Source organism: Brassica napus, chromosome A6 (genome assembly GCF_020379485.1).
Source record: "Brassica napus cultivar Da-Ae chromosome A6, Da-Ae, whole genome shotgun sequence".
NCBI lineage: Eukaryota > Viridiplantae > Streptophyta > Magnoliopsida > Brassicales > Brassicaceae > Brassica > Brassica napus.
Window position 1 is genome coordinate 3,102,438 of NC_063439.1, and position 25,944 is coordinate 3,128,381.

The window sequence follows — 25,944 nt, forward strand, 5'->3', positions numbered from 1 at the left end:
TATCAAATTTAAAATAAATTATTTAATATTTATTCAAAAATTAATTTCAGAAATATCTATAAATATATAAGAATAATATTTCAAAAATAGAAATTTAATAAAAATGTATTTCAATAATACTTTAACCAAGAATTAATTTCAAAAATAAATTAAATAAAATACGTATATAAATTATTTTTTATACTAAAATTATAAGAATAGTGGAATTGTTAAAGAAATATATAAATAAAGTTTAAAAAGAAAATTATGTATATTTCCCTAAATTTAACATTGTTTTGAGGAAAAAACATTAAAATGGTGTTAGACAATAATTTGGATTGTGTAACACGTTTTTGGTCGTTTAAAAACACCTAAACTGACTGATGAAAACTAAAGTTTTAGGTGTATTGGTATAAAACAAATAGGAAAATGATGTTTAAAGACGATTTTGTATATTTATGCTTATGTGCACTCTTTGGAAGCAAAATAATACATTAAAGTGGTGGGAATAACACCTTCGTGATGGGTTAAAAATGTTAAATCAATGAAAATTAAAATTTTAGGAATTAACGGAATTACTAGTACGACTAAATGAACGACTAGGTACTATTGTGAACTACCTTAAACTACCTTAAAATACTTTGAATTACTATGTATTATGCATGTTTATAAGAATCTTAATTTTCGTCTTATTGTTTATTTTTAAAAGATATATATCATATATTACGTGATAATATGTCCATATAAGTGTTTATTTGTCAAATTAGACTAAAATACTCTTAATTTCTCAGTTTGATTGATAACTTCTCATTTTCATAGAAAACATTCTTATACTTCCATACTAATGTCTTTATGAGAATGTCATAATGAGATGAATAACAGAAAATACATATTTTTTGAAACTTTTTTCTGCCAATGTGTTATATACAATCTAAAACTGTCTAAATACATTGGTATTACTAATAAATTTATTTTTTTGATGTTATATTACTAAAAAATGTTGTATTTTGCAAAAATATTACTATGAAGAATAAAATATTACTGCTACCTTGAGTACTACTAAGTGCAAATATTCAAACATGTATTATCTCCTTTTCAACATGTTTTAGACATGCTTTTTTTTATTGAAAATTTTTAACACGTTTTAGACAATTTTTTTGTCTTCTTAATAATACCTATCGAACCTAATAGTTCAAATTTTTGTTTTTAGCACACAATAATACCTAGTATTCTAGTAATCCAAACCTGCAACAACACAAGCAATAGTCTTATATATCATCCTACATGGATTCAACACAAGCAAAACTTACATATCATCCTACATAAGTTCAAAAGAAAAACCGAGATACATAATAAACATGCAAAATATGTTAACCCACAAATCTTTTAAGCCTTAGCCTTTGTTTTATGCTTCTTCTTTGGCACTTTGATCTCATCGGTCTTCCTGTCGGTGAAAGGAATTTGCACCCACTGTGATGCATCAAAGACCATATAGTCAAGCTGAGCAAAAAAAAAAGTTGGTTTAAGAATTTAGAAACAAAAGAAAGCTCTTATGTTCGTTCCACTAAAATAACTCAGGAACATGACCAAATAAATACACAGCTAGAGAGCTTCCACCAGTAGCAAAATACGCCAAGTACATGTAAGAATGTCTCTTCTCACGACATGCACTAAACATTACTGAAAACCCACAACAAAATGTTCGCAATACATGTAATCAATCTTCCATGCTTCCATAACCTCAGGACCAATTGAGAAACAAACAAGACTACTTAAACCACACTTAGACAAGCATTACCTATGTTGATCACTGATCTCAATTCCCTTCACTTGTTTAGCTCGAGTGAAGAAATCTGTTATACCAAGACCAATGATCACTCAGTAAACCAACAAAGCAACACTAACAATTAATAAAAATGAAAACTTTAGGTCAACAAAGAAGGAGACTACATACTCGGGTGAGAAGAGAACGAATCAGTAATGGGAGTATCTCTATCGAGCGAAACAGAACATCTCACGCCAAGCCTTCGACTTGATAGAAATCCTCTTAACTGCGGATTGGAATGGATAAGTGAGCTAAAACTCCGATGAGCTTCTAGTTCTACACACCCATCGTTTCTCTCGTCGAATTTCAGCAACAAGTGAAGTAAGCCCTATGCCTCCTTCCGCGATGATAAGCTTAGTGTAGCGATCGCTATCGCGGGCAAGAGAAACGAGGGAAGTGGCAGCATTTGAGCGGTCTTCAAGGGGTCTGGTGTGGAGAAGAGCAATATGCTCCCAGATGAGGCAGAGGATGGGCTCATTGGCGGCGATAGGAGGAAGACCAAGGTAACCAGCGTCACCGTGATCCCCAACGGGAGCGGAGACATCTTGCGGAAGCGGCGGAGGAGATGATGGTGAAGACGTGCTTCATGATGCCTTGGCTCGACACTTGAGGACGAGGGACGCTCGTATAGATCAGAACTAGCACGGGAAACCTGGCGGAGAAGACCAGCAAGCTTCTCAGTCTTCGCCTTGACCAAAAGACCAACTAGCCTCATCAGCCGCTTTCATCACCTGGTCAGACAATTGGATCGGCTTCGCTAAGATTTGCTTCATGATATCAGCCATCTCAGATCAATGGTTGGTTTTTATTGAGAACCCTAGAAACTGATTGGATCTAAAACGAGAAAGGAGAATACAAGTAAATCAATCAATATGAATGAAATTGAAGAATGAATGAATTGGAGAAGGAAATATTATTGATAGACTTCTCTAAAATGGGATTTGAAAGTTGAATTTGAAGAAAGAAGAAGATAACGAAAAAGGGGAAGGGATTTTGTTTTTTTTTTGTTTTTGTCTCGTGGTTTTCAATTTTTTAATAAATTAATAGGATAGGATCCGTTTTAGTTGGGTTTGGGTGGGCAATCCGTTTATCCTATGGTTGGGTCTGTAAATTAACAAATTCATTAAACCCTTTTGTGTCATTTACTTTGGTTTGGTTAAAAAAAGAAAATAAAAAAGAAATTAGATTTATGAAGGGACATATTCGAATAAAGATGGGAGATAGTAGGGCAATATAGAATAAAGTCCTTAAATGATGTTAAGCAAACCAACAAGTCAGAGGAGGTTTTAATAATTACATTACTAAAACTTTAGTAGTATATGGAAGATATTGTCAAAGTGAAATGGAGAGATCACCGACGATTACGAGACGAGAACCGAAAATTTTAACAATTATTATGGCGTTTCCTCATGGGAAAGTGGGTCCCTTGCCTAACTCTTTACTTCCCATCTTCCACATGATGTGTTCTTCCTACCAATTATTCTTTTAAAATCATATCATTCCAATTCATATGGTCTTGACATTGACGTCCAAAAAAAACATTTAGAATAAGTATCATGATATTTGTTTTAACATCGATATTTTTTGAAATCTTAAGTTTCCGCATGTTGCGTCACTCTGCATCGTGGAGAAAACCAAATTTCATGTGGGTGTGTATATTTTCTGCATTTGTTTATACAAACCGTATTCATTTTTCTATCTTTTGTATATATTTCTATGATGGAAAAAAAAATAGTACATTCAAATTGCGTAAAAAAAAAATTACATTCAAGTTCGAACTACTTAGTACATTCCAAAATGAAAAATCTAGTGAACTTCATATGAAACTTGTTGCTTGTTTATAACTCCTAGTCTAATAAATTCTGAAAGGATCATTTTTTATCATGAAAATCATATAGAGGTTTTAACTTAAATAAAGAATTTAGATTATAATAGCCTTACATATACTCTCATTATAGGTGATCATCCCAACTCTTAGCCTGGATCAAATTCAAATATTCCTTGAAGTTTTTTTTTTCTAAAGGTGTATAAAAAGAAGCACATAGTTTTGACTTTTGTTATATTATTTAGCCTTTCTAAAAGAAAGAAGATATGGGCTTTGCTTCAGATTCTTCATTTTTAAGGCAACACCCAAAACTTTTTCTTTTCCACGAAAAGAAAACAAATAGAATATTACAACTGGACCCAGAAGCTTCTCCTAATTGCTGAATTTGGCCCAAAAGAAATGAGATGATCAAATCTTAACCTTAGAGGTTATTCTCCTTCTAGCGTTTACAAATAGAAACAAGAGGAAGAGCAGTAAAAGCATCAACGCCACTGATACAAACTTCCACAGCTTCTCACCCTCCATTTCTCCAAACACGTTCTGCAGATCAGCAATGCTTCTCTTAGACTGCACAGTCAACAACAACAACATTGTGAATGAGAAACTCTGAGCCAGTTCCATTGCAAGATGTGAATCTTTTGGATCAACACAAAGAGGGACTTACAGTTGAAACCATTTTCTTGGACACTAGTTCATGTTCTTTAACAAAGATTTCTTTAGCATACTTGTAAAGCTCCACATCTAGATTGTTAAGCGATTTGATCTGCTGAATGACCTCGTTAGGAACTCTTGTACGCGTCTGTAAAATTCATTATCAAAAGGATTAGATTAATCTCATTTACTTTACAGGTTTAAATCATGCACATAATATTTTTTTTTTACCCCTCTGGTAAAATTTGCTGGGGATATTCTCTTCAAGGAGTTGACCCGCCTGGTTCCTTGCGACTTTCTTAGATGAGTAATGCATCCCTCATAGACTTCCATTAGAGTTTTCACCGTCATCTAAATTGTATACAACAGACATTTAATCACACACCACTTCACACGTTGATGGTAAATGCTAAAAGGAAGGTTACTTACATTTCCACTCTTAGCTTCTATCTTATTAGATGCAACTTCAGATGTACCATTCTGCAAGTTATCAGACATTCTCAGCAATAAAATCATAGTTTTACAGCCGAGTAAAAAAAAAAAACTTTATTACACTGAGGAGTGAGGAGCAGGAGTTTACCTGAGTTTCACTCTTATCTGATCCAGATTCTGAAACTGTAACACTTGCTTCTGGAGCATCAAGAAAATAAGGTTCATATTATTACAAGTACAAGTTTGTATCCACAGTAACTCTCATTATCATTATCCTGACTCTAAGGCCATCCGAATTGGCGAGTCTCTCACCAATTATATTAATATTTAATTAGAAAGTTTCTCAAAAAAATTGAGAGTCATGTGAAAGTCCCTCAAATGAGCGACTTTAGCAAGCTTTTTTGAGAGACACACCAATGCGGATGCCCTAAGTTGCTAGGTTGTCCTCAGACAGAAGAGCACAAGTCTTATAAAGAAAATTTGAAAGATGAGAAACTTACACCAACCTGATTTAGTAGTTTCGGTTTTTGCAGTTGCATTTGATGTAACCAATTGAGAAAGCACCTGAGAACCCACTACATTGGCAAAAAGTGATGCAGATTCCCTGTGCTCTTCTGTCAGTCCAACATACAACATGCTGTCTAACCTTCTCTGCAAGATCAAAAGGCTTATTAGCATCTGCTGAGTTTATAAGTATCATTATGATGAAGAAGAACAAGTGTAGTAGCTCTACCTTGGCGACTTGGAGAACAGGCTCACCGAGGTTTCTGTACTTCTGCACACAATGCCGAACCTCGTGGGCTTCTGATAAACGGGAATTATTTGTCAATCCTGCAATCTGTGAAATAATATGAAAAATGCTCTGGAGATTCTCTAAATCAGTTACTTACAAAAATTCAAAACAAAGAAACATGAAAAAAGTACCTGAAAGGTTGCTCCATTGTGGATAATGTCATGAGCAGTAGGGGTCTCTAGATATTTGTGCAGTGGCATAAGCATCTCCTCCATGTCATACGGGTTGTCGTCCTCAATGATAACTACTCCCTTAAGTTTTCGTGCATCTCTCTAATAAAGGACAAACATGAGTAACAAACAAACAAGCTTCAGTGGATAGTTTTGTGTGTTGTTCTTATCATATACGAGCTTAAAAGCCCGTCTATGTATGAAACTAGGCCTGGGATTTTGAACCGAACCGAACCGAAATTGGTTAGTTTGGTGAGAAGTTCGGTTTGATTCGGTAGATTTTCTTAAAAACCTTCAATTTTCGGTTCGGTAATCGGTTACTTCGGTTCTTTAAAAAAAATTTACCCAAACCGTACCAAAAACATTAACCAAATTAACCGAACTAACCATATTTCTAACCGAACTAACCGAATTTATCCGGAATTTTAACAAAATCAAAAACTTCGGTAGGATTTTCAAAAATCGAACTAACCGAATATCGAACATAAATTTAATTTAGGTTAGTTCGGTAAGATTTATGTTGAACCGAACTAGCCGAATTACCCAAAATAACCCGAGCTAACCGAATCGGCAGGCCTATCTATATGCAACAAAAACAAGATGGAATGGGATTGGTTTTGACATACTCGAGCAAAAAGGTCTTCTCTCATCCATGGAACAAGGTACTTCCATGGCCATATGTCAAGCGTGCTTATCACATTATTCTTGCGGATGCGGCCAGACATCCTTGTCGCAGAAGTTAAATTGGGATGCACCAAGAACCTAGCTGCTACCTCTACTGAAAACTCATAAGTGCTCAGGACACGAGCGACAGGGTCTCTGACTATTGTCATCACCGAGGTTCTCTCCCTCGGAAGCTTAGACATTAAACTATAATCATCATGCGTTGCCAACAACTTGCACTTTTGCTTCCTACAAATGTCAGTAACTGATGAGCCAAAAGGAGGCAAAGGTTTCGAACTATCACATGTCTGTGCTAATTTATCTAAAAGTCAACTTAGCAAATCCATAGAGTGAGATGATACCTTGGATCGAAATGGAGCTTGTCGTAAGAGCGAGGACACTCCTCAGCGTTATCATACAACTTCCTCAAGAAACTACCAAAAACAAAGCATTAATTAAATACATATTCTTTTTTTGAATTAACTCATTAAAAACACTTTTGGTAAGAGAGAGAGAGATCATCACCAGTGGAAATAAGTCCTGCCTCCAGTTCGAGGAACATGGAGAAAGAAGAGCAGATCCTGAAGCGAGCGTTTGTCTATGTTAGGAGGATGTTCTTCACGAGATGAAGAAGTATCCGCCCACTCTTTCACAACTCTCTCGCAGTGACCAAACTCAAGCTCCGCATAGGAGACAAGGACTGATACACACAATGCAAATCAAGACAAATCAGGAACCAAGTGTTTGTGAAAGTAGGAATCAATCAAAGTCTCCAATACAAACCTGAGCCGACAAGTGTTAACCAGACCAGAGCCAGCTTCGAGATAGGATTCATACGCATTGTACCTCGACTTTAGAACCTTACTGATGATTAATCAAAACAAGGAACATCCTCCTATAGATAAAAAAAAATCAAAGCTTTACAAAAAAAGAATAAAAAAATATAGATAAAAATCAAAGCTTTATCAGAAAGAAACGTTTCAATTTCCGAAACAGACAAAACCCATAAACTGAGTTGTGTAATAAAAGACGAAACAAAACTGAAATGTTCGAGAAGGAGACAGAGGGGAGAGGTAAAGGAATTGAATATGAAAGGAACATGAGAGAGGCCTACGTGTAAAGGGGAATCGAGATCTCGTGCTCCCTCCCTTCCTCGATCGGGGGCAAAACTTTATAATCCACTAGGCACTACGGTAAGCTCGAGAACAAGGGTGTGTATTACATCGATGGGAGGAAGAAAGGAGAGGATTGTGTGCGCTCCCGAGAGAACAGGGTCACGAGATTTTCTCTTGCTTTCTCCCCCACCCAGAAAAAAAATTAAAATTTTTATAAGCTTTACTGAAACACGAACTGAGGAGGGGAGAGGAGAAGAGCACTAGTGTGAAAAATTCATTTATTTATTTTAATTTAATTAACTAATTAATTATCCTCTTATACATTACATTATTTGGACATGGGCGTTAATATAAAGATTAATTTGTTACGAATCAATTAAGTTGACCTCTGCTTGCGAAACATTTTTTGAAAATAAATAGTGTAATCATTATAACATTTAAAGTTATAAAATATTATTTCCGTTTTTTAATATAAGTCATTTTAGAAAAAAAATTATGTTTCAAATTATATAACGTTTTCGGTTTTCTATATAAAATTTATTAATACTTAATGTTATATGACTAATGATAATATACTTTTTATTTTATTATTGGTTGATTTGTAGTTATGTAAATAATTAATGATGCTTTTGTTTAGAAAATATAAAAAATTAATTCATTTTCTTAAAATGTGCACAATTTTAAAATGACAGATATTAAAAAACGGAGAAAGTATATAAATATCTAATCTTAAGAATATGCCAAAAAACTTCAGTTGTAATATTCCAAAAATTCATTAGATATTGACTTTGAACAATCTCTTCAATGCGTTTGAATCTGAAGTAACGGGTTAAAGAAGAGGATATGCTGGACGTTTCTGTGGGTATTTATCTACTATGCTAGAATCATACCGTACTTGTATTGGCTTTGTCATAAGAGAGGGATAGAGAAAGACAGAGAGAGATGTAATGAACTTGATAAGTGTGTTTTAAGGGGCTGAGTTGTACCAACAAGAAAATCACCAGTCCAACATTCAGACCCATACAAAATGGTGTGGGTTCATATGTCTCACCGTGTAGTATGTTTCCTTTTGAACACCTGTTTCCTTTCAACTCTTGTCACCGTTTTTATCAGAGTTATATGATGATATTTTTGTTATTAGCATTTAATATTGTACTCCACTATTTTTTTTATCGGCTATAGCCAGTGCCGGAAAAAACATTTACTGCTACAGAATAGATTATTCCGAAAGTGCATCTGCCTAATCTGAGTTTGTAATACTTTTTAACTAGTGCTAGAGATAGACTGATCATGACCAAATCTCAAATCCATACTGACCAAATATTGATAAATTAGTTCCTACAGAAAGTTAAACTCATGACTAATACTAAACTACCACCACTTGGTTACACCAGAGTTTTAAAACAGCTTAGTTTTACTCAGACGTCGTAGCTGACTAGCTGGTAACGAAACTCGTGAGTTTTTTCATCTTATTGATATACATGTTAGTAGATCTTATTACAAAGACTAGCGATCTCGTGATGAACTTTGTTATTTACTGACATTTTTAACAATATATTTGTTTTGGACTAACGGCCACTGAAGCATATGGTAAAAATATTTCAACTGCAGTTACGTAAAAGATTGTGATGGAAACTATGTGGCTAGCTAGTGAAAAGAACATTTGTAGTGGATTTTGTCTGGTTGTTATATTTGCATCTGTTATTATAACAATATGGACAATAAAGATCGATGTGAATATCTAGGAAACTCCATTGAAGGATCAACAGCATATGTGGAACCCATATCCCCTCTCTATAGTGGAGACAGTGGATTCATTGCACTGTCTCCACTCTGTGACCATTACAATGACCAGATGAGGATTGATTCTCTCACTACTTGTTTCGATGAAGAAATCATTGAGTCTTTGTATCAAAACCTCTTTAGTAGTGCTCTATGTCTTCAAATAGAAGAGCCTGGTGATGGTTTCGACATACCACTCTTCTGCGCATTGCCCTCGAGCACCCATGAAGCTTTCCAGGCCATCGAGAAACATTGATCTAGGATTTCAAAGAAAGCTCTCCTGACATTACTACTTAGATTGATTGATTTTTAACATTGGAGTTATCTTTAGTCTTATTTTTGCACAAATATCTTGTAATATATTGTGTACTAAGAGATATATTGTATCTAATCAGCAAATATCATCACTAGGGTTGTATGATGAGAAAAGCTAGAAACGTAGATATATCTGATGATAGCTTCTTTAAAACTAAAGGAGGTAACTGACTACATCTCTATCCTCACACTCACTTGATCGTGGAAACGAAAGCTTCATTTACAGAGACAAGAGTAAGAAGAAGATTTGACGATGCCCCCACTTATTCTTTTACCTTCTGTTGTTCCATGTACTCTTTATCTGCTTCTGCCACGCGGTTCTGGAACAATGTCCATTCGTTTCTGCATCTTTCTCTCACCTGATACCGAGGAATCACACACAAACACATACATACACTGAGGTTTTCCAGATGTTTGAGAAGATGTAATAAAAGTAGAACAATGTGTGTTTATTACCCCTTGCCATGGTGTTTTCCCCTTCTCTGATTCACCCTGTAAAAATTTCATATATGAGTAAAAGAGATTATTTAGAGATGCAATAGCGAAGTCTCTTTATTTCTCAGTAACAAAAAGTATAATCACCTGGCTCCCTAGGGAAGGAATCACTTGATGGATGATCCATTGTGAATCTACTACACCAATCTTCTCATGAGCAGGCTGCAAATGGAAGATAATGCATACAGATGGAATTTTTTTAACAAGGAGCGTTGGTGACATAAACGAAGCTTCCAAAGGATTTACAATGACTAACCTCAACGCATCGTCTGAGAGCAAAATCAAGACCCCATCCATGGACAAGATCATTCTGCAAGAGACAGAAACAAGATTGTTTTAAACCACCAACTGATGATGGTCTGGTACATTCATCTACGCCACATTTGCTAGTCGTGTGAATATGATGTATGATTGTCAACTCTTCTAAGTATAGATATAAGAGCAAAGGCTGACCAAAGATCTTTCAGATAAACAAAAACCTGAATCATATGCCAGACACATCGCCATGCTTCTCTAGAAAATACCGGTGCCATAATCTCAACAAACCTACAGGTGGAGTAAAACCCATTATCGAAAATGATTAAGCAGTCTTCAGTGAGTTAGGCAAGAGAGCGAAAAAGATTATAAAGAGTCTTACGCAGCACATGGAGGTAAATGCGGATCACTGCACCATCCTGGTTTTTCTTGAGTTTCTCTGTTTCATAACTCGAAAAACTTAGGGAAAGACTGAAAGACAAAATAAATGAGGGAGAGAGAGAGAGAGAGAGCTCCTACTTGTGGACATCTCGGTCACCTCTCCTCTTTGTCATTTCCCATGTAAGTCCGTTGTTTGGCTCTAAGCCTGGCTGAGAAATCTCCAAACCATGCTTTTTAACTAACTCAATGTACCTGAAAAATAACAATACAAATTGTAACGATTGTCATTGGATCTGCAACAACCATTCCAGACCAAGTAATTCACCTTTCTGCATTGAAATGCTCGACTCCAAGATCTTCATCCCATATAAATATATACTCATAAGCTGAGACAACATCAGGATGCAAAAATCTCTTTGCATACCACCTGAAAGAAAAGTAACAGAAACAACCAGAGGTTTATGTTAAAAGAAAATTCAATACTATTTGAAGAAATGGAGTACATCTGCTGACCTCCATAAGATTTTCTTACCATTTAGTTTGCTTTTTTGCGCTGATATGGATTGCGTTTTTGGACCACTCAAACTGGTCCCACTCAGTCGTGCGGCCATCATAGTGAAACAGCAAAATTTGGAAATCTTCAGAAAACTGAAGCCATGATGATGGAACCACAAAGCTTAGTGTTTATAGTATCTAAAGAACCGTATAATACTAAGGGAAATAGAGCAATCCGAGAACCTTCTTAACAGCTGCATTGATATTGTTCCTCTGCTCAAACCCAACTGTAAACGTTACAAGGTATTTTGGTTTCTTCTTCAAATCCTGCAATAGATTGTTATAAGTCTCCAGTTAAATATATGAATAGATGAATATAGAACTCTTACCTCACTAGGTTCACCCCACAATCTGCGCAAGTAAAAATCTGATTCTGCGACAATAATACCAGGAGGCAGTAGCTCAGCACCATGCGGATTGGTTGGAACATATATCTGGAAACATAAAAAAAAAAAAAAAAAAAAAAGAGAAATGATGGTAAACACTGTGTATCTTCAATCTCCAAGCATGTTAAAACGTAGTGTTGAGATTATTTAAAAGAGATGCTTAATTATAACCTTAGGAAAGTGTCTAGAACCAAAATCTTCAGGGGATCTGCCGCCATCAAGAGATGATATAAGTCCTGAGGGTAAGTTCATCTGCAGAATAACAAAAATACATATCAACCAGTGACAAAAAAAAAAAAACCTATGTATGTATGTATCTAAAGCATATTATAATACCTTAGTAAAGGAAACAGATGGTAAAGTGATACCAATGAAAAAGCCAAAGACCATTGCCACTATTGTAGTGATGATAAGCTTCGCATTTTCATTTGTTCTTCTCGGAGCACCGCTGCAAAAAAAGAATAATCAGTATTTTTTTCCAAGTTGAGAAGCCGTTTGTAACAATGAAGTTTACCTCCGGTGAAAGATCCCCATCGGAACTGCAAAATCGAACTGCAAAAAAAAAAAAAGTTCTAAAACCAAATCAATTTTTATTTAATTGACCTAAACTGATATGAAGGAGAATTCAAACTCTAAATCAATTAAAATATACTAAATTGCTCATAATTAACACACATGTTAGTTAATTAGTTACTACGAGTATCAATTGGCAAACATGTCGGTGGAAGATTCGCCGCACACATTCAAATTTACTTTAAAACAAAAAAAATTGATGTGGATCAAAATCTAAACAACCATATTAACACAAAGACGATAAACGAAATCCCAAAGTAATAGTCGCGCAAAAATTGAAGGGAAGATGCGATGATGATGATGCTTACGGAGTTTTTGACGTAATTAGAAGATTAGGCTTCTGAGTCGCGCTCTCTTTGATCTCCTGAGTACAACGTGGTCAGAGAGAGATTCAGTAAGTGTGAAGAAGCACTGTGGAAGAGAACTCAGGTGAATCCGAGCCGATTCTTCGTGTTGTTTTCTTCTGAAGTTAATTAAAGGGTCCAAAAATAATCTTTCTTTCTTTTTTTTTTTTGCACGGTTCTTCTTTTTCTTTAAAGTAAAAGCTTACCTAAACTATGTACACGTGGCTTCCTTTCTTGATTTTTTTTTAAGTATAAAAATTCTCATCTTTCTTTCTTGGTTTAGTAGTTCAGCATCAACAAATCTTTAACCGATTCAAACCAAAGACAATACACTATTATTATTTTGCTGCTTAAAGGAAACACAAATCAAACACTTTAATAATCAACTCAATCATCAGTAATCAATTATTATTTTGCTGCTTAAAGGTGACTGAACCAACTCAATCATCAGTAATCAAAACCCAAAATCCATTATTATTTTAATAACTCCTTCTGTCAAATTCAGGTTTGGTCTCCAGGGGCAGGGGACGTTGTTGGGCTTTGGATCCCCAGTTGCTGAGACCGAGTCACCATACGAGCCATTGCTGACGTTTGATAAGCCTGTGGCAACGGCATGCTATATCCTGCTGTTCCTGGCGAGTACGTTGGCGAGAAGCCCGAGACTGTTGGAGAGTAAAGAGCCGTTGCTCTCTGAGCCGAATGAGAGCTCATGCTAGACAATGCGTATGCTCGACCTGACGTTTGGTACATACTCATGCTCGTCATCTTCTCTTGCAACGCTCTCAGCTCAAAGGTTAAAGACTCGCAAAGCCCATCGCCGGACCGAGCAGACAGTGTCTCCGCCAAGTCCCTCTCGCTCTTCCTCAGAAGCTCACCTGCTGCTCTCACGTCGCCTCCATCGGCTAAAGCCTTAGCTTCTGAAATAGCTTGTGAGAACCTGTTTCTCTGTCTATCAACCTCTATGGACACCACTTCTTCTCCCGTTAGCTCGTTTGGCCTTTGGATGATTAGTTCCCCTGACTCCACACGGACTGTCTCTCTCGTGACCGGATCTTTGTAGACGCATCGCACCTTGAGCAGCGACATGGATTCAGATTCTTCGCAGCTCGGAATCTCGAGAACCACGAGGAAGTCCCTCTCTTCCTCTGCGTACATGTCTCCGACACTGATCGTGGCGCTTCTTCCATCAGACGAGACGCTGTTTCTGTAGCTTCCTGCTTTAACAGAGCATATCTTCACTCCCACCTCGTGAACGCACTCGATCTCAACAACTTGCTCAAGAACCACAACGCTGAGAAGCCCTCCAATGCACTGAGCAAACGCGTCGCGTATCACAGTCTCCGTCTCGATAAACGAGAACGTGCCGCTAGAGACTCGCGAAATCGCGTGCATCAGCTCAGCGTCGTGGTCAGAACCGAACCCAAAGGCATGTATCGGGATCCTGCTAGTGGAGCTCGGAAGCAAAGCCTCGTAACTCGTTCTCTGACGGACACCGAACCCGAACTGAGAAAAAGTAAAGTTGTCCTGCCCATCGGACAAAAGCATCATCACTGGAACAGGGCTTCTCCATCTCCTGTCCTCGATCACTCTAGCACCAATCTTGAGCCCTTCTGCGATATTAGTGCAGCCGTCAGCAACCAAGGAGTTAACAGCTTGAACCGCCTCTCGTTTCCCCGCCGCAGACATCACCTTAAGAGGGAACAGCCTACGAGCGTCCGAGGAGAAAGCAACCACAGAGAGCCTATCCGTCTCGCCGAGATTCTGAATCACAAACCCAACAGCGTTTTTCAAAAGCTCCATCTTGGGCCCGTCCATGCTACTACTCACGTCGAGAACCGCGACGAGATCCAAAGGAGCACGAGAAGGCATCTCCTCGTCGCCGCTCACATCACCCGCCTTGAGATGAACAAGAACAGCAAAATCACCAAGCGTAACCTCTTTCGCCACAGCTGAGACTTGTGGGAGAAGTTTCACCTCCAGAGGAGGAGGCCCAGGCTGATCACCATGGGCCTGGGCTTGGGCCTGGGCTTGGGCCTGGGCCTGGGGTAAAGGCTCGTCGTCTTCAAAACTTATTTGAGGAGCGGGGGAGGGAAGAGGCGGGACAGGGAGAGGGATGTGGAAACGGGAGGGGGGACGAGTGTTATCAAGAAACGAAGGGACTTGTTTCCACTGAGTTCTGCAGAGAGGACAGATCTTGTTTCCGTGTTTCACGTTGGTGGTGATACAGTCAAAATGAAAAGTGTGAGAGCACTCCGCTGTGAAGATCGCCTTCCCATCTCCCTTCACAATCTCATCCAAGCAAATCGCGCATTCATTCTGCAAAATTTTATTTAAAAAAAAACTAATTTTAAACCAAAAAACCTAAAATTACATAAAAGAAGTTAGAGAGATCGTGAGAGAGAGAACCTTGGAGGAAGAGGAAGGTGGAAGGAGAGGAGCTGACGGATCGGGTTGGGTCGAGTCAACGGATGATCGTGAGGCATCATCGGTGGAAGAAGGGTCTTGGATTTTGGGAAGATTGAGAGTTTCGTTTGGGTTCTCCATTTTTTTTTCAAGGTAGAGAGACTCGGGAACACAAAATCAAAAGGGAGTTTTTTTGGAAGGAGAAGACGGAAAGAGTTTGATGAGAAGAAGACTTGGAGAATAAGTAGACGAAGAAGAGGCGGTTTGGAGAGAATAAATAAGCCAATTATTCCATTTAAAAAAATTGCCAGCTTTTTTTTTTTTTTTAAGTACTACTTACCTTTTTTTCAATTGGTCAAGCTAATTAACATGTTTATTCTTCATCTGTGATAGAAATAAAATAAATTAATAATGTGAATTAACTTTAAAAATCTAGACTTTAGGATTGTCAACGTTAAAAATAAATGTGGATTAGTCAAGTTTAATTATAAGGCCAATCAGTCAAATCAATTAAATGGGAAGAAATCTATCTAATATTTCAAATATTACAGTTAATAAGTTTAGTATTTAACTATCATAGGCAAAAAAAATAAAAATTCTTAGTGTGAATTACCTTTTAAGACTAAATTGTAGTATTGTCAATGTTAAAAATAAATATAGATTGTTAAATTTAAGTATAAGGTCAATCAGTCAAACCACTTGAATGGGAAAAAAATCATTTACTACTTCAAATATTTGCAATCAACAAATTTACTCATCAACTGTCATAGACATGAAATATGTCTCCAGATGTGAATTTACAACAAATTTTAATTTTAGTATTGTCAATTTTAAAAATAAATATCGATTGTTAAGTTTAATTCTATTGTTACGCAATTAAACTATTTAAGTGAAAAAAAATTATTTAAAATATTAAATTAATAAGTTTATTCATTTCCTATCATGGGCGAAATATATTATTTAGTGTCAGTTGATTGCAAAATTAAAGTTTAGTATTGCCAACGTTATTAATAAACTTGGATTGCTAAATTTATTTTTTAAACATGTTAGTTAAACCATTGAGTTCATATCCAAAAAGATATTTTCAATATTTTTATTTATGATGCATATATTTAATATGGCGCAGGGGACGGCTTCGGGCTATCGAGCCTCAGTGCTGAGAATGAGTCACCAACGAGCCATTGGTGACGTTTCATATAGCCCACCGTCCGTATGTATCCCATGACCCATATTATAAGACTGTCATAATTTCTCGTTTAATCTCAAAAAATAATCAGAAATTGAATTCTTTAAATCAAAATCACTAACAAATCATTTGTTCCCGACCCGAACCATTTCTTTTATGTAATAAAACTCGCAGTCGCACTTCAAGAAAACCGTGGGGAACCGTGTCCCTCACTGAATTTGATTCCATAAGTTTAAGTTATAGGAAATCCTACTAATTATACATATAATATTAGGTTAAACAACTCTAAATCAATCATTATTATACGCTAAACATCACAAGATTACATCACTCATCATCAGAGAGACAGACCACATCACCGCTCCTCTGCGATCCACTTCCCATGTTCTGTTGCTGTTGCTGTTCTTGCTGCTGAGTTAACGCACTTGAATACGTTAAAGCTTGAGGAACAACTGACGAGGTTGGAGTAGTGGGGATGGGAACTGAAGAGGAATATGTTAAAGCTTCAGGAACAACTGATGAGGTTGTAGTAGTTGTCATGGGGATGGGAACTGAAGAGGAATATGTTAAAGCTTGATGAACAGCTGATGAGGTTGGAGTAGTTGTCATGGGGATGGGAACTGAAGAGGATGATGACCTATATGAGTTTAAAGGCAGTACAGGAGAAACTAGTCTTCCATTGACAGCTACATTAGTTGCACTTGCAGGAGAAGCTGAAAAAGATGGAGCTGGGTTAGAGATGAGAGGCTGTCTTGGCTGAGGCATTGGGCAGTGCGTGGAACTCGGAGGAAGGTATGGTGAGCGAGAAACTGAAGATGCATGAGGCTGCAGAGGAGCAGGAGCCGAAGCTGTATAATAATTCCTCAGTGCGCTCATTTGTACTGCTCTCTGTGCTAGCTGCTGAATTCTACCTGGGGAAAGAAAGTGTTACTATGACTTCATAGCTTTATATCTAAAAACCAATATGCGAACACTTACCCCTTGGAGCTGCGGACGGATGAGATTCCATTCTGCTCGCACATTTAGACAAGAACGCATTCGTCAACAGCTTGTTCATTATAACAAAATTCTTGCTCGTCTGTAGCTTTGTCGCTTTCGCTGTATGCTCAGCTTCTACCTCATGAAACTTTCTTTGATACTCAGCTTGCAGTTCAGCCATCTTCCTGTCGAATTCAGCTTTTAAAACTGATCTCTGCTCACAAATATTTTACGAGTCAGTGAACATTGAGATAAAAGGAACCAAAACTAGAGGAGAGCAACTAACCTTTTCTTCATAAGTCTTCTTTGTGTTCTCTGATTCTCTCCGCAGCCTCTCCAGTTCATGCTGAAATGGGTCACTGAACACAGGGAAAGGTATTTGAGGAACAGGTGGAGTGGCATTCTGCCCCGTACCACTGTTAAGATGTGATGGAACAGGAGCTGTTACACCTGCTGAAGGCTCCGTAACAACTTCATGGACAAGGGGTTCAACGTTATCTGCGCAAAGGACATTCTCAGATTGTCAGTTTTTTTGGCAAACGCATACGTTATACTTAAATGCAAAAGAGCAGTTACTCACTTGCAAAGGTTGATTGTTCTACTTGGGCATCAGGTACTGCTACTCCCATTACACATGCATCTGATCCAGTTGTGCGAGGCGCAGCCATTGTTGTGTTGTTATTTAAGCCCTCAGTGCTAACTGCTGCCTCAGATTGATTTCCAGGCGAAGAAACTGGTAATGGAGATGCATCCCGACTAGTTTCTACGGCATCTGATCCAGCTGTATGAAGCTGAGCCACTGTTATAATATTTTGGCCCTCAGTGTTAGTTGCTAGGTCAGCCTGAGTTCCAATCAGTGGAGTTGGCAGAGAGCATAGATCCTGAGCACCCATTATTTCCTGCAGCAAATCAAGAACGAGAATGTCAAAGTTGTAATAGTTTCTGACAGCAAAAGAGAACATCTTAAGTTGCGATAATAAGTACCTGGTCTGATACTGCGGTGACACCAGTCTCTACTACACCTGGACCAGCATTGTGTGGCTCTTCTGAAGTGCTGATATTTTGGCTCTCAACGTTTGCGCCTGAGTCAGGCTGGTTTCCCGTCGGTGAAGATGGCAACGGACATGCAACTTGATCACCCTGTCCAGAGAGTCAATTTAAGACAAAAATGAGACCAAATCAATAACCACACTTCCCTGCTCTTTTTATAGGAAATTTAGATTGAACATTACAAAGATCGATAACATTGAAACCGCAAAAGATAAAGTCTACAATAGGGACCTGCTCGAATGCAGCAAAACCGCCAGTCTCTACTGATTCTGAAACAGCTAGCTGAGACTCGATTGATGCTTCAACATTCTTGCCCTGATTTTTTTCTGCTGGGTCAGGTTGCTGTCCAGTCGGTGAAGAAGGCACAGGACATATCTCGTCATCACCCTGTCCAGAAAAATCAATTTAACAAGCAAAAAAGGTATCTGATCGGCACCCACTGTTATTGCAGGAAAAGAAGAATGGGCACTATAAAGATTAAATGAACAAACCTGATGAGATTCAGCAGAATCCCTAGTCTTTAGCACAGGCGCAGGGTGAGGTATACGCGACACCAACTCGTCAGGAATCTCCTTGTAAAGAGAACAAGCTTCCTCATACTGGTGGTCAAAAATGTTATCAGTATCAGAGCCCGAACGAATAGTTTTATCATTTTCTATTGAAACCAAAGCCTCCTCTCTATTCAACCAAGACTCAAGAGAGGCAGACTTTGCAAGATTTGCAACAGACTGGGATATCTCTGCCACCCTTGAGGGTACATCTTCATTTGGTGTCGCTGATGTAACTCTGACGCAATTCGGATAGTCTGACGACTGCACGTTCAAGACCCCAGATTCCTCTTGACAGCCAGCTGGAATCAAAATCTCAGGCGCACTAAGAGAAGCGAGCTCATTGGGCTGGCTCTTTGTAGCCACATTGTCCGTAGGCTGTTCATGAGACAAGGGCGAGATATCCAACGCCTTGTCATTTCTTGAAGCCACAATATCATGAACTTGTTGAGTGCTGCCACCTGACATGGTTCTTAATGTGCTTTCTGCTTCTGGCAATTGGTTTTTCTTGGCAACCATGGAACTTGTATCAGCATAAGTAGCTTCACCGCTGGCATCATTGCAAGTTTGTACATCAGGAGTATTTTTGGAAGTGTTCGATGAGCGTAATCCACTAAGATGCTTGTTGTTTCCACTTTGAATGGGAGCGCAATCTATTAATTCAGCTTGTGCCTGTGCCCAGTTCTCTATCCGACTAATCCAGTAGGCTTCATCCTCAGCCAACTTCTTCTTTTCAGCCTCGTGCATTCCCTCTAGTTTTTTGAGGCAGTCATTCATCTCTATTTTGAGATCATCATTCTTTCTTTCAAAATCATCTTCCACCCGTTGAAGATTATCTAGTAAGCTCTGCGAACTTAACCCTGAACAAGTGACACGAATATATAATACTTCCAGCTTTTTCCCATTTTGAAGTTCCTGCTCCTTGTCAGCACTCCTATTCATCAGATCCACCTTTTTTTCCTCGTGGATTTGTACAAGCTCCTGCAGTTTCTTACTGCATTTATTTTTGATGTCGCTAATAGTCTTTTCGACATCTTTTGTTACTGAGCTACGCATCGATTTTGTGTTACTCCGTTCCTGACGCACTATATCCCCTGAGAGACTTTCATTCACCTTCGCTAGCTTAGAATTAGTACCCAAGCAATCCAACTGCAAACTTTGTGTGCGCCCCAGGAATATACTCTTCATGCAGCACAAAAGAGAATATATATAATCTACCTCTTCTTCAGAGCAACTGAAACCTAATTCCGATTTTGCGCGTACCAAAGATTCTTCGCGGTTACACGTTTGCTTTACGAGCGAGGCTGCAATCCAACTCTGAAAGTGCATCACAAAAACTTATCAGTATTTGATCTAATCACAAATTATGCAGTAATCTAAGGCTTTACATTGTGGAGTATAAAGCATTAATTATATTAGATATTAGTAGCTACTAGCTAGCATAACTAGAAATTAATGTAAATTTATATACTATGATTGGAACTTGTAATGCATTCCCACAAAGGCGGGGATGCACATAATGATTTTATTCAAAAAAGGTAGAGGATCAAGGAAACAATGCATAAACTATCGAAGTGAATGCTGTCATACCAAGGCTATCTGGAAAGCCTGCAATATGGTGGCTGGCTCTGTGCAAACACGGTGGTGTTCAATAATATATTCAAGAAACTTTTCAGCTATGCTTGCCGAATCTTCCTGAAAACAAAATGATAAATCAGTCAATTAAACATGGCAGGTATACTTTTTGTACAATTCTGAAGACGCGCAACAGAAACAATCACAGAAGTATTCAGTATGGGCACGGCAGTGAAAAAACATATTAGCCAATAGATGAAGATATGAGACTCTAATGCAGGTACTACATACACAAAACTAATAGCATCAGTCAATATCAGTTTCTCTACTAAGTACTAACACAAAACAAATAAACTTTTGGCATACAATACCCAAGGCTGTACTATGCCAGAACATTATAAACGAAGCCAGATATAAATAAAATAAAATTGGCTTTGACGGAAGCAATATAGCTTAGCTCAACATTAAAAATTTCCATGTGGTTGTAACATGAAATGAGGTAACAATTCCAGACACAATCTGCATATCAAAAGCTAAACTAAGTCGCGCAGGTGGAGAAAGCAACTTACTGAAGGACAAAGTTTTGCCATCTTCGGCTTTAAAACAGCATAGAGACTCCTCTGTGACTCATGCGGAATTTGTCGCCAATCAATGCCAGCTAACATATCCTCTGGGACTCCAGAGATATGACTGCCCAAAGAATACAAGCCAGTAGCATCATTTCCAGTCAACGAGTCATAAGTACCAGAAGCAGATCCACGTGATGACTTGAGTGTTGCAACGTCTGGTGACTCCAAATGCCCTGAAGGAAAGATAGTAAGTAAAGTAAATGGAACATTCAATGAACACTAGAGGTAAAGGAGCAGGAAGTGAACTGTCTTACCCATGTGATCCTTCCCAGAGGCTTTTCTTTCAGCGTTATCTACTGTGACATCATCTGAAGCCTTCTTTTTCTTCTTTAAGTTTCCGCCATTGCCAACTTTGGTAGTCTCCTCATAGCCCTGAAGATGCCGTACTCTTTTTCGACTCCTTTGAGGAGTATCCGAACAGTATTTCCACATAGGGTTCTTTCCACTCAACAGCTTTGACCAAAACATATTTGGACTTTCATCTGATAACTTGACATGTTCTTCACCAAATAGAGTAGCATCAGTGCTGTAACTTCCCTGAGCATGCCTGGCCTCCAAAAGTAGACACAGCTTGCCTTCATTTTCTTCTCCAACATCGGAAGAAAGTATGGACGAGAATTCCTGAATCACGGCATCCTTAATAGACTGTTCAAATGGAACTCCTGAACCTGGGGTTCCACTCCCATGGAAGTGTTCCAGCTTATCAAATAAATATGATGCCCCCCACATGAGCAGTGCATGTGTGAGAGGACGGTTTAGGTTCTCTAGAGGCTTATTTTGCCTAGCCAGAATCAGGGCTTTTTCTTCAACTGTAAACACTGAGTACAACCGGAATATCTTAGTTCTTTCAGAACACGACTCAACCTTTATCTTCTCTAAGAGCTTAACGTCATGCGATGGATTCAGGCTGCTTCCAAAAAGTATAAAAGACTCAGCGCGTAAGAGTTTAATGCTTTGACTACAGGCACGTATTTCCAGCAGCAGAATAAAACACTCACTCTCCTTGTTGAAATTGTTTATAGCGTTCTTCTTCGAGAGGCAGACCCCATGCTCATAGGAATTTTGACCAAATTTTTGCATCAGAAAATCTTCGAGAATATTACCAAGCAGAAGCCCCTCAGGGCTATGTGTTGCCTGTTGAGAAAAAAAAACAGCTATTCAGACGTTCATGAGGCACATATATCGACAACGAAAAGGAGAGGAGAAGAAACATCCCAGTTTAGCATATCTCATACTAATAGTCTAATATACAGCTCATGATCACATGATCAAAAACATACTTCCATTGTTCAAAGAAAGGCCAGAATATATGTGTGTATATATATATTAAAACTGAAGTGAGTATTTATGACAAACAGAGAACTGTCCTCATTCATAAGTGATGGAAACGCACCTGGTAGAAGACAACTGCTTTTAAACCCTTTGCCTTTATCTGAGTAAGCATTGCACCAAGTAGGGGAAGTTTCCCGCTTGCTTTGACTTCTACATCCAGGATTTCATGCAACTTCAGATTCTTGGTGAGAAGTTGTTTCAAAGATACATCCACAACATATGGGTGGTCACAGGTCTGCCAACAAAATTGCAAACACACGAAGGAGGTATTTAATATCTCCACACATTAACATGAAGAATGAGACTTTAGGAAAACGTGATGTTGACAGACAGTAGTCAGATATCTTAGCAGACCCTAACCTCTCTTTTTTGCACTTCAAGTTCAATGTGTTACGGAAAATCATAAAGCAAATAGACCAGAACCTTTTCCCTAGTAAACATTAAAACCGTAAGGCATAACACCTATGTGACAACCTCTTAGGAGCTGACACATGATACTTTCTAGCAGCATTGCAGTGAACACCTTATCTATATATACATTTCTTTCTTTTCACTTATTGCCATTGTTAAGTGGGGACTTGACGTACTAGCACATTGAAGAATAAAATTTGTTATCAAATAAACTTACTTTCCTTACAGAAGTGAGAGTTTCTCCAACAAGATCATTCTTCAACATCGAAGAAAGAGATGAAGAATTGGAGAAGAGAGTCCGACAGTATTGCTCCACCTGTACATCTGATAGCTGCACTGGAACCCAATACTCGGTGTAAATCGATAACAATTTGGGATCAAATGATTTATCTTGTTGCATCTTCTGCCTGTTCTCCCCATAGTCTTTGCTTGTAGCGGGTCCGCATTCCTTGATATCCTAAAGCAATGCAGAATAAAAATATGCAGTTTAAAAGTAAAGGATAAGCAAATTTGACAGACCACCTTTTAACGTGTGTCCAAAGTAAGCAATCAGAAACCAACCTGTGCCACCTGATCAGATCCTTGAACTGGCTGAGCAATGCAGGAGCAAACACTGAGATCTTCAAAATTATCATTAACCCTTCAATTTTTTGCAAAACTAAAATTACAGTCCAGAACATATATTTTAAATAATACATATCCTAAATATCAAATCAAACTCATCGGTTGAAATTGGCAAATGGTTTCAAAACGACAGACAACAGTCGAAAATTCTTACTTTTGCCGTTTTTGACATGTGCCGCACCTTTCGGGTTGATTAATATTTGTGCACACGGGTGGAAAAGGAATAACCCCATCAGTACTCATAATGCGGTCATCTGCATTTGTACATGCATCCATCACAATTTCTGAAGTGTCTCTTTTTCTTTTCAGAGCCAAGTCTATATCGGTTTCCAAGCTAGTTTCACTGTCACGAAGCTTTTGTTGTTCTGGATTCTCAGATGGTGAACCTATAACACTGCCATCCTCAGTTTCAACCACGGGGGATGAATCAACCACTGTCTTCTCTATATCCCTAGTTACTTCCACAGGAAAATCAGAGCCTTTCTCTAAACCAGTTTCTCCAACCGGCAACCCTTTTGATCCTGAATTCGCATGTGGTGGACTATTACCGTCTCTAGCATCATCATTTTCTGCAGTGTCTCTTTTTCTTTTCAGAGCCAAGTCTTTGTCGGTTTCCAAGCTAGTTTCACTGTCACGAAGCTTTTGTGGTTCTGGATTCTCAGATGGTGAACCTATAACACTGCCATCTTCACTTTCAACCATGGGGGATGAATCAACCACTGTCTTCTCTATATCCCTAGTTACTTCCACAGGAAAATCAGAGCCTTTCTCTAAACCCGTTTCTCCAACCGGCAACCCTTTTGATCCTGAATTCGCAAGTGGTGGACTGTTGCCGTCTCTAGCATCATCATTTTCCACAGTATCTCTTTTTCTTTTCAGAGCCAAGTCTATGTCGATTTCCAATCTAGTTTCACTGTCACGAAGCTTTTGTGGTACTGGATCCTCAGATGGCGAGCCTATAACACTGCCATCTTCACTTTCAACCATGGGGGATGAATCAACCACTGTCTTCTCTATATCCCTAGTTACTTCCACAGGAAAATCAGAGCCTTTCTCTAAACCCGTTTCTCCAACCGGCAACCCTTTTGATCCTGAATTCGCATGTGGTGGCCTGTTGACGTCTCTAGCATCATCATTTTCCGCAGTGTCTCTTTTTCTTTTCAGAGCCAAGTCTATGCCGGTTTCCAAGCTAGTTTCACTGTCACGAAGCTTTTGTGGTTCAGGATCCTCAGATGGTGAACCTATAACACTGTCATCCCCAGTTTCAACCATGGGGGATGAATCAACCACGGTCTTTTCTGTATCCCTAGTTAGTTCCATAGGAAAATCAGGTCCCTTCTCTAAACTAAAATCTCCAACCGGCAGTCCTTTTGATCCTGAATTCGCATGTGGTGGACTGTTATCGTCTCTAGCATCATCATTCTCCGCAGGTACTCGGCGAGAACAACCAACCACTACTAGTTCCTCATCATTCGAAGAAGCATTAGATCCCGTCTTGAGATGCCCTCTACACAAGGCCCTGAGACTTCGAGCTGTCATTTCATCCTTCCGTTTCTTGATCTCATCTGTCGACTCTTCTACTCTGTCTATCTTCTTGCCATTACTCTCCTCAACACCCAACGACGAAGCGTTTGCATTCCTATCAGGCTTCTCCGATGACCCTTTTGGATTCTTCTCCGAAGGTACAGTCTTTCCCTTACTAGACCTTCCCAAGGGACTTGCTGCGGGCTTCTTCTCAATTCTACCAGAAATTTTAGTAACTGAAGCAGGTGAGGAAGCGAGTCTCCCAGACCTTCTGATACTAGAAGCTGGAGTTATTGGCTTAGTAGACGTAGACGGTGTTCCCCGGGTTGACCTCCTCAAAGGAGTGGTTTCTAGTAGTGTAGACGCAGAAGCTACCGCTGAAGATCTGGTGCAAATGGTCCTTCCCGTTGAAACCTTCTTCTTCTCATCTTTCTTCATCTTCCTCTGAAATCACACGTAACAGAAACAGAGGCAAATACTATATAATCAGATAAACGCCTGACACTAAGATCAATTTGTTATAATCTAACAGATGCTTAGAGCATGATTAACGAGGGTTCTTGGGGTGAAGTTCTTAGCGGAATATAAGAAACCGTGTTTAAGAGCCGTTAAGAAACGATTTCTTATATTCGGTCAATAGAAACGAGGCAAAGACCTGACACTAAGATCAATTTGTTACAATCTAACAGACGCCTAAGAATCACTCCACAAAGTAGACGCGAGTCTCTATAAATCCCTAAATCGTTCGCTCGAGACGAAAAACGAAACCCTAGAACCAAAAGGAACGAACCGTACCTTCACGGACGAGAGAGAGAGAGAGAGGAGGAATGAGCAGAATCGATCGCTCTACGGACTTTTCTGAGGTCTCCAACTCCGACGCGAATCTGAGATCTCCGGTGCGGAATCGTCGATGAATCTCGCCTCTTCGAGCTTATGCAGCCTTCACGCGCGTTTGGGGTTTGTGCGATTAGCGGCAGATATTCACGCAAAGCGGCAACGGACAGTCTTTTCTTTGTCTCTCGCTTTAAGGCTTTGTGATTCGTGAAAGCATTTATATGTCGTTTTGTTCCGAGGTTCATATGTAATTAACGATTAAATATTCTTAGCGATTATACAGTATTACCCCTTTCGTAATCACCATTTTA

The 25,944-nt window shown here is 38.6% G+C and overlaps 4 protein-coding genes and 1 pseudogene across 5 annotated transcripts; 1 reads left to right on the plus strand and 4 right to left on the minus strand.

Moving 5' to 3' along the window:
* Nucleotides 1-3,846: 3,846 nt before the first annotated feature.
* LOC106346366 (protein-tyrosine sulfotransferase) lies at nucleotides 3,847-7,712 on the minus strand. Its single transcript, XM_048782049.1, has 13 exons — nucleotides 7,453-7,712; nucleotides 7,122-7,233; nucleotides 6,864-7,038; nucleotides 6,701-6,772; nucleotides 6,302-6,587; nucleotides 5,637-5,777; nucleotides 5,446-5,550; nucleotides 5,219-5,363; nucleotides 4,861-4,910; nucleotides 4,710-4,760; nucleotides 4,512-4,631; nucleotides 4,294-4,428; nucleotides 3,847-4,196 (listed from the first exon to the last, which is right to left on the minus strand). Exons 2-13 carry the CDS (start codon nucleotides 7,177-7,179, stop codon nucleotides 4,038-4,040), a joined length of 1,497 nt encoding a protein of 498 aa, XP_048638006.1. The 5' UTR covers nucleotides 7,180-7,233; nucleotides 7,453-7,712; the 3' UTR covers nucleotides 3,847-4,037.
* A 638-nt stretch (nucleotides 7,713-8,350) lies between these two features.
* On the plus strand, nucleotides 8,351-9,699 carry LOC106349739 (annotated as a pseudogene).
* LOC106346364 lies at nucleotides 9,681-12,680 on the minus strand. The gene is made up of 15 exons (XM_048782050.1): nucleotides 12,504-12,680; nucleotides 12,137-12,161; nucleotides 11,959-12,070; nucleotides 11,794-11,874; nucleotides 11,566-11,670; nucleotides 11,420-11,503; nucleotides 11,214-11,329; nucleotides 11,007-11,108; nucleotides 10,820-10,933; nucleotides 10,683-10,739; nucleotides 10,525-10,591; nucleotides 10,302-10,355; nucleotides 10,133-10,207; nucleotides 10,007-10,042; nucleotides 9,681-9,909 (listed from the first exon to the last, which is right to left on the minus strand). Exons 2-15 carry the CDS (start codon nucleotides 12,154-12,156, stop codon nucleotides 9,814-9,816), a joined length of 1,119 nt encoding a protein of 372 aa, XP_048638007.1. The 5' UTR covers nucleotides 12,157-12,161; nucleotides 12,504-12,680; the 3' UTR covers nucleotides 9,681-9,813.
* A 171-nt stretch (nucleotides 12,681-12,851) lies between these two features.
* Nucleotides 12,852-15,200, minus strand: LOC106351204 (E3 ubiquitin-protein ligase WAV3-like). The gene is made up of 2 exons (XM_013791019.3): nucleotides 14,946-15,200; nucleotides 12,852-14,855 (listed from the first exon to the last, which is right to left on the minus strand). The coding sequence occupies exons 1-2, from the start codon at nucleotides 15,081-15,083 to the stop codon at nucleotides 13,041-13,043; spliced, it is 1,953 nt and encodes a 650-aa protein (XP_013646473.2). The 5' UTR covers nucleotides 15,084-15,200; the 3' UTR covers nucleotides 12,852-13,040.
* Nucleotides 15,201-16,308: 1,108 nt separating this feature from the next.
* Nucleotides 16,309-25,841, minus strand: LOC106346363 (helicase protein MOM1). Of its 2 annotated transcripts, none has more exons than XM_013785663.3 (15): nucleotides 25,595-25,841; nucleotides 23,430-25,243; nucleotides 23,213-23,291; nucleotides 22,869-23,108; nucleotides 22,302-22,475; nucleotides 21,163-22,042; nucleotides 20,849-21,081; nucleotides 20,295-20,399; nucleotides 18,648-20,021; nucleotides 18,388-18,543; nucleotides 18,091-18,246; nucleotides 17,687-18,005; nucleotides 17,393-17,604; nucleotides 17,107-17,320; nucleotides 16,309-17,039 (listed from the first exon to the last, which is right to left on the minus strand). In XM_013785663.3, exons 2-15 carry the CDS (start codon nucleotides 25,235-25,237, stop codon nucleotides 16,456-16,458), a joined length of 6,534 nt encoding a protein of 2,177 aa, XP_013641117.2. In that variant the 5' UTR covers nucleotides 25,238-25,243; nucleotides 25,595-25,841; the 3' UTR covers nucleotides 16,309-16,455. The 2 variants fall into 2 exon arrangements, with proteins under 2 accessions (XP_013641117.2, XP_048638008.1); XM_048782051.1 differs by having other exon boundaries at nucleotides 23,430-25,254.
* Between the last annotated feature and the right edge of the window lie 103 nt (nucleotides 25,842-25,944).